Here is an 8007-nt window from a genome sequence, read left to right as displayed (position 1 = left end):
TTCCCCCGGGATGGCAGATCTCGGGCTCCCAGGGCCCTTCGGTGCGGCCGGTTGCCCCCCTTCCGCGGGCTGGCGGTGCAGCTGGGCGTCCCCCACTGCTGGCGCTCAGCGTGTTGGCTCCTGCTCCCGTGCGCGGTCCCGGTGCTGGACGCTGGTGACGGTGCTGCTGTGTGGGTCTCTTGCAGCCTGCGGTGACATGTGGCTCCTGGAGCGGCTCCGTGGCGTGGCGGAGAATGGTGGGTCGCGGGGCACGGGGTCGGAGGAGTCCCCGCGGGGTCCCCGCTACAGCAACGTGCTCACCCCTGACAAGATCCCCGACTTCTTCATCCCGCCCAAGCTCAGTGCAGTGCCTGCTGAGGCCGAGGGCCCCGAGCCCCCCACACCAACCACCCTGGGCGCATCGGCCTCGGAGCAGGACCTGGCAGGGCGCAAGCTCCCGCGCAGCCCCCGGCCGCCCAGCCGCTCTCGCGTTGCCAGCCGGCACATCATCCAGGTCGAGAGCGCTGAGGACTGGGCGGCCGAGGGGGGCTTTGGCACCAACGTGGACCCGCAGGCGCAGACAGCCATGTCGCTGCCCTACGTGCCCAAGGCGCAGACCTCCTACGGCTTCGCCACGCTGGTGGAGAGCCCGCACACACGCCGCAAAGAGTCACTCTTCCACAGCGAGCACAGCAGCCTCTGCCCCTCGCCGGCCACCTCGCCGACTGCCCAGCGCCGGGCCAAGCTCAACGGTGAGAGTGGGCTGCGCACACCCGCCGACCTGGGTGCAGCCCTCATGCACCCCAGCCGCTACTTCAGCGGCGGCGAGAGCGACACGTGCTCCTCGGCCGAGTCGTCGCCCTTCGGCTCCCCGCTGCTCTCCCGCTCTGTCTCCCTACTCAAGATCTTCAGCCAGGAAAGCCAGTCCAAGGTCATCAAGCTGAAGCACTCAGTGGCCCGCAACAGCTCGCTCTCCACTGACGACAGCTCGGCTGACACCAGCCCCAGTGCCCAGCGCCGTACCAGGAGCACCCCGGCGGGGGGCCAGCCGCCCCCAGCCCTGCTGCCGCTGGAGCTGCCGCAGAGCCGTGGCCAGGAGCGCAGCCTGTGCCTCAGCCGCGGCGGCAGCCTGCGCCTGGCTGCCGACTACGACCCCTCCAACGCTCGGCTCCGCGTGCGGCTTGTCTCCGCCGAGGACCTCTACGACGCCCTGGTCGACCTGCGCAGCATCAACTGCTGCGTCTCGCTGTGTCTCAACCCCGGCAAGCTGCAGAAGCAGCGCAGCACCATCGTCAAGAACAGCCGCAACCCCGTCTTCAACGAGGACTTCTTCTTTGATGGGCTGGGCCCCGGCCACGCCAGGAAGATGTCCCTGAAGCTCAAGGTGGTCAACAAGGGCAGCAGCCTTAAGCGGGACACGCTGCTGGGGGAGAAGGAGCTGCCGCTCACCGCCCTCCTGCCCTGCCTGTAGGCACAGGATGGGCAGCGCGGGGGTCCCAGCAGTGCTCCCGCCTCGGGGCACTGTGGAGGGCTCCACTCCCGCAGCCAGGCTACTGCCGCAGCCTCTTCCCGCTCCCTTCCCAGGGAGCCCAGCCCCCAGGCGGGAGGCCACCACTGCTGGGCTCTTCCTCCCCGGTTCCTGTGGTCTCCAGCTGGCCAGCAGGAAGGCTGCAGGCGGGTAGGTCTCTGTAGCAAACCTACTACTGCCTCTCCCAAAGCTCAAGCTCCTGGGCTTGGGTGATGGCATCAGTCTGCTTTAGTTTAAAATACAAGTTTCTAGCCCTGGAGACTGCTGAGAAAATACTGCTGAGGTGACCAAGTGTGGGCAAAGGTGCCCTGGCATGCCTGGTAAGTGACCCCCAAGTGGCGGGGGTAAAACAGATTTCTGGTCTTGTAGAGCCTTTCCTGGCCTTGGCGCAGGCTCGTCGCCCTCAGGAGCATGCAGCCAGCTTGTCTTGGGTCCTGTGGTCTCCTGAGAGCTGTTCTTGGAGCTGGGTCCCTCCTGCCTGCACCTAGGAAACTGCCCTGTAGCTCTGGGGCTGTCATGCTGCTCAGACTGGGGGGCTGCTTGTTCCCCGGCCCCCACCGACAGGAGGGAGGCAGGGGGACCTGGCTCCCATCACCCTGGGTTGTGGCTGATGGGAGCTGAAGTGGCAGGAGCAGCTCTCAGCGGGTGCTGGTGACCATGTGCCTGTGGGTGCTGAGCCTGGAGAGCACCTGCAACATCTTCAGGGTGTCCTTAAAGGGTAACAGGCTGGGGCCAGCTGCCCCGGGCCCCCCGTCCCTATATCTGTGGGCTCCTTCCCCTGGGGCTGCTTTGGAGCCTGCAAGGGTCTGCCCTGCCGGGGGACTCTGGCCATGGGGCTGCCACAGGGGAGTCTGTGAGCCCCTCATGCCCAGCAGACCCAGCTCCTTGCACAGGACCCGTTGGGCTCTGCAGTCTCCTGCTGCCCGCACTGCACATCTTCCCAACTCTCCCAGGCTGGCCTGGTCCAACCGGCTGGCAAACACTGGGAGAGGGGGAAGATACCGTCTGGAGACATTTCTGCAGGTGGGTAAAACAGACACCTTGTCGTCATTGTTTGTGGTGTTAGCTATTGCATCGGGCTCTGTGCATGCTCTCGTGGGAGGGGCAGTGCTCTCGGCGCTCCTGTCTGTGCCCTGCTCTGGCACGCGTGCCCACCAGCACACACGTGCCCTGCTGCGTTAGCCTCTGGTGACGGTTGATGTTCCTTCCTTGTCCTTTGCAGCAGATGGCAGATTTCAGTGTTGGCTATTTATATCTGAGGCTGATCTTTCCCAGCATGTCTTTCTTCTGTCTGTAAATGTTTCAGGTACACGAGGCATGGTTCTGATAGTGCGATGTTTGCATGTTGGGGGGATCTGGGGTGATTGTGGCTGTTTGAGCTTGTGGCTGAAAACAAACCACAGGATGCAACAAGCAGGTGCTTCCTCGGGGGAGCATTTCCCCCTTGCTGCTTCCTCTGCTCTCCCCAAGGAGCAGGTGAGGGGTCTGCCCTCCCCCCCCCCCCCCCCCCAACTGGCCCTTTCGTACCCAGGTGCACCTGAGTGGCAAATGGGAGGAGGGTGATGGGCATAGCTCCCAGGCTGGGGACAAACCCCTAATGGGCAAGGGGGACCTGCACAGCCCCTGGGGCTGGCAGGGACACCCAGATGCTGTGGGGTGCACAGCTGTGCACCCACAAGGGGCTGGGCAGGGGGTGCACAGCTGTGGGCATATCTTGATGCCCTGGGATAGACTGGGGAGTCATGCATTTCGGGGTAGGCAGCGTGCTGTGGTGGTGGGAGGACAGACCGGGAGTCTCCTCAGCTGGGAGTATGGCCTGGCTGGGCCTTTCCTCCCCCTCAACTCTTTTCTAATGTTTCTGCTTTGATATTTCTGTGGCTGGATTTAATGACGTATTTTTGGAGTGGAAAAAAATACATATTAATGTTTGTTTACAGATGATTTCTCCTTTATAGTGCAATAAAGTCATTTCTAAAACAGATGCAGATGGTGCTCCCAGCTTCTAGTTTTCCTGGGGTGTTTCCATTGCTGTGAGGGTGCTCTGCATAGCCCCAGGGTGGAGGGCCCGGGAGCAGAACTGCAGGATGCCCTGGGTGGGCAGGTGTCACCCCTGGGTCCCATGTTATGTTCCTGGCTGCTGGTGTGCTCCCTGTACAGGGATGGTGGGAGGCAGAGCTGAGAACCCAGGCATGGACCACTGCTGCTCCTCGGAGTGCAGCTGCCCTTCTCCAGCACCTGATTGCTTTGGAGAAGCTCACAGACCTTTGGGAACTCTGTTTCCTCCAGTGCTGCAGACCAGCTGCGGGATGAGAAGGGAGCAAATCTCCCTGGGAGAGGGGGGAGATTTGGATTCAGATCCATTGGAAAAGGGGCTGTTCCCACTCAGGGAGACCTGGGAGCATCCCTGCCCATCGTGGCTAGGGGTGAGTGGTTCCCAGCGTGAGTGGCAGTGGCCAGGGCTGCCCGCTGCGGCTGCGCACCACCCGGCTCATCCGTCCTTGGCACAGCCGCCGGCTGCCATCCAGGTCTGTATCCCCAGCTCTGCCACAGCTGTGGAGATGGTTGCCGGAGAGTGCTACCTTCCTCCTCCTCCTCCTCTGCTGCTGGCTCCCCACAGCCTGGCCCCTGCCGTTCCTTGTGGCTGCAGTGGCTATTAAGGATGCTGCTGCTGTATTTTGTACATTCCCATCATCAGTTGCAGCAGCTGGGCTGCGTGGGCTGGAGGCAGCTGTGGGACTGGTACACTCCAGCCCCCTGGGAACATCGTGGCAGGGGTGATGCCATGCTCCAGAATGGGCATCCCAACGGCCGGGCCAGCCCAGGGGTGGCAGCTCTCCGTCCCCAACCCTGGCTGCATCCTGCCAGCACCGTGTCTCGGGCTGGGAAGGAGCCTGGGCATGGCTGAGAGCTGGCCCTGAGCAGTGATTGCAGCTCATTGCTTCACTTCGTTTTCCCTCTACCTTCTGTCTCCGGAGTGGCTTTTAACCAGAAACTGTTAAAGAAAGGAGGGAGGTTTGTCTGTCATCTAAATGCCACTTTTCTAATTTCCGCCATTCTAATAACTTGTCATTTTTGGCAGCAGTAGAGAATGGGTGCCCTAAGCAGAGCTGGCCTCTCGGCTCCTGCCCCGCGGGGGCAGGGAAAGCAGCGGGGAATCCAAGCAGATCTTCCTGGAGGTGTAAAAGCTGCAGACGTTAGGAATAAAATGAGGCTGATTAAGTTAGTCTGAACTAGGGTGGATGGGGTCTACTTAAAAACACTTAAAAAAAATCCCTGGAAAGTATTCACCAGTCAGAGTAGAGGAGACAGTTGTGTTGGAGGGGGTCTTCAGGGGGAGCTTTAGCTCTGCACTAGTAATAGAGCAATGCAGGAGAGCAGCAAGGCTCTCTGCAGCCTGGGATAGGTGGGAATGAGCCGCCGCTGCGGGAGGTGCCTGGGGCTGAGGGCGGGTGGTGGGGAGCTTGGCTCTGGCTCTGGGGGTCAGGATCTGGCCAGGAGTGGGTCCTGTCAGGGCAAAGCCGTGGAGGCTCCTGGCGAGGGCTCGGTCTGGGGTGGAGCACGCTGGCCAGTCGGGTGAGCTGTGCTTGCCCACCCTGGAAAACCCCCTAGGAAATCCTCCCCAAGACCAGGAGCTGGATGCTCCCAATCTTTCCTCGTCGCTGAGATTTCACTGGCTGGGCATGGTGCATCGGGGTGGCTGCCCCTCCTCGTCTGCCGTGTGGGCAACCAAGGCCAAGGGGGGAGAGGTGCTGCATCTCTGAGCAGCCGGTGGCAGATACGGTCCCGTTTGCCCTGACCCATCCTCCGGTGAGATTCACCCGGGGGAGACGCGTGCACCAACCCAGCCTGTTCTCAGCCCAGCGTTCCCGCAAAGCAGGAGCTTGGCTTCTGAGAAAACTGCCTGGAGCCTGTTTACTGAGTGTTGATCACCAGTGAGAGTGAGAGAGCAAATTAGGGGATCAACCTTGCAGGGAGTGGGATGGAGGGATGGGGCTCCCAGGGAGGGTTTTCCAGGAAGCCGGCCACTCTGGGGGCTCCAGCACTGAGCACCAGCATGGTGGCATGTGTTCCTGTGTCCTTTGCAGTGCTGTGGGGGCAGCAAGGATCTTCAGCCAAGCAGGGCACCAAAAATGACTTTTCCTCCCCAAATTTCCAGGTGCTCTGGGGCAGGAGGGGGGCCCGAGCACTCCTCCCAGCGCTGCGCTGGGCAGGACCCCCAGCTGGGCCTGGGGTGGCCGCTGTCCACCGGCAGCAGCCCCCCACTCCCTCCCCCAAACCCGGCTGCTGATTATTATTTCGGTCAGGCAAAGCTTCTCCCTGTTGCTTAGCAACCCATCCCGGGCTGGCGCCCGGACCGTGGTCCAGCACCTGCTGCGCCGTGCTGAGCCGAGCCATGCCGAGCCATGCCGCAGGACCCCCGCCCTCCGCCTCGGCCTGCTGCTTCTCCCACGCCCCTCCTGCCTCCGACGGGGCCCAGGGCAGCCTTCAGGCCTCATGGTGCTCCCGTCCCCATCCCCATGGTGCTCCCCATCCCTGTCTCTGAGCGAGGGGCTGCCGATCGCAGTGCCAGACCACCAGCGCTCTGCGCCTGCCAGCCACGGGCACGGCACGGGTGAAGCCATGGGCTGCATTCCCACATGCTCTGGGGCTGTGCGGTGGCATTCCTTTGGGATGTGCCAGCGCACAACTTGCCACCCTGGGCTCGGTGCTGAAGGGCGTGAAGTGACCTGTTGACGACGGGCTCATCGCCTGCCAGTGCAGCCTGCCTCCCTCAGATGCGATGGCTCCCCCAGGACACGACTCATGAGGCCGGTAAGCAGGCAAGCACATCCAGCACTCGGGCAACGTGGAAGAAACTCCAGAGTGAGGAAATTCACCTCCCGCTCTGGGCAAGGGCTCCTGGAGCCAGTGCTGCCCTGCAGCAGGCACCGTAGCCCCCTTCTCCACTGACCCCATCCCGTCCCCAGCGCGTGGCAAGTGCAGGAATGTGCCCCATTGCTCCGGGAGCCTAGCGAGCACCACACGTGCAGTGAGCGCTGACACATGCCCCATTGCTTCAGGTGGCTAGTGCGCACCGCGTGCGCAGTGAGAGCGCTGGCACGCACCCCACTGCTCTGGGTGTCTAGCAAGCACCGTGAGTGCACCCCACCACTCTGGTGCCCTGCAGGCACTGAGCATGCAGTGAGCATTGTGTGTGTGCCGCGTTGCTCTGGTGCCGGTGAGCACTGGTGCACACCCCATTGCTCCAAGCACCTAGTGAGCACCAGCATGTGCCACATTTTTCTGAGTGTCCAGCAAGCACTGGGCATGTGGCCCGTTGCTCCAGTGCCTGGCGAGTGCTGGTGTGCAGAGGCAAGGGCCGCGACGTGGGGCGGGCGCTGGTGCCGGTGAGCATGCAGCAGGGCTGAGCAGCCGCGCAGGAGCCGTCGGGCTTCCTCTAGCACACACGCGCCTTTGCTTTATTGCGGGCATTTGTCTTCCCTGGCAGCGTGTCTGTTTTAAAGCTGAGAGGAGAGACTCCCGCTGTTCCTGGGAGGGAAACAGAGCTTAATTGAATCCCACGGTTCCTTGTGGGCACATCAGATGAGAGTGAGAGCTGGGGATGAGCTCGTACCTGCTGTTCGTGGGGTGCTGCTCCCAGCAGCAGGCACCCGGTGGCCAATGTGCTGCCACTTCAGGTGCCCCCTGCCCACCCTCCGGCTCTGTGGGATGGTGAAATGTGGCAGAGGAGGAATAGCGGCCTGGGAGCCTGCGCAGGGCTGGGTGCTGGGGCGGGGGGCTGCTGCAGCAAGGTGCTGGTGCTGTTCCACAGCACGGCACGGCACGGCACAGCAGGAGGGAGGCACGGGCAGAGCTGCTGCACTGTGCCAGGCATCGCCTGGCCTCTCCTCCGCTCCCTCTCTAGCGACTTGTTCTTTCCTAGCTGCCTGCTGGAGTTTTAAACGCTGTCTTTAAAATGTTTGCAAAATGCCCAAAGCATCAAATAGGCCCAAGCAGGAGGAAAAAAAAATGGCATAAACAAAGCAGACGGGAGGAGTTGTTAAACCCCGGCAGCTGCTGGCAAACACTTTAATATCAGTGCAGACAGGCACTCGATCGATATGGCAATTTGGGGCCACTGGCTGATTCACACTCTGTGCCCGTGGACTGACAGCAGTGCCGGCAGGGGCCAGCGCAGCTCCGGCTGCGCCCTGGGCAGCCCCGTGCCAGGCGGTCCCGCTCTATGCTGGAGGGTCCCTGTGCACCAGGGGTCCTGCCGTGCTCCAGAGGGTCCTGCCCAGCCTTGCCAGAGCCCGGGAGCCTGCTGCGGTGTGGAGGGTCCTGGCTGGAGCAGGCAAAGGTGGGAAGGGCTGCCGGTGGCTACGAGATGCCATGGGGCTGGAGTGGGCAGTGCCCGTCCCCCTGGTGTCCCCGGCTCCGAGACGGCCAGTGGGGTGCCATGGGTGCCGCTGCCCCCGGGCCTCGGACCGGCTGGGTTCGCCAGGGCATGACGGCAGCGG

At 62.6% G+C, this 8007-nt stretch overlaps 1 protein-coding gene across 1 annotated transcript; it reads left to right on the top strand.

Annotated features, from left to right (window-relative positions):
* Nucleotides 1–196: 196 nt before the first annotated feature.
* C2CD4C (C2 calcium dependent domain containing 4C) lies at nt 197–1450 on the top strand. Its single transcript, XM_085315992.1, has one exon. It carries the CDS (start codon nt 197–199, stop codon nt 1448–1450), a length of 1254 nt encoding a protein of 417 aa, XP_085172118.1.
* The last annotated feature ends 6557 nt before the right edge of the window (nt 1451–8007 follow it).

Source organism: Rhea americana, unplaced genomic scaffold, assembly GCF_003343005.1.
Source record: "Rhea americana isolate MKP2758 unplaced genomic scaffold, rheAme1 scaffold_446, whole genome shotgun sequence".
Classification (NCBI taxonomy): Eukaryota; Metazoa; Chordata; class Aves; order Rheiformes; family Rheidae; genus Rhea; species Rhea americana.
The sequence above is the reverse complement of the archived record's forward strand: the minus strand, read 5'-3'. Positions and strand labels throughout refer to the sequence as shown.

What these genes read in the sequence shown, in the direction of transcription:
- C2CD4C (XM_085315992.1), top strand. Translation starts at nt 197, where the DNA reads ATGTGGCTCCTGGAGCGGCTCCGTGGCGTGGCGGAGAATGGTGGGTCG.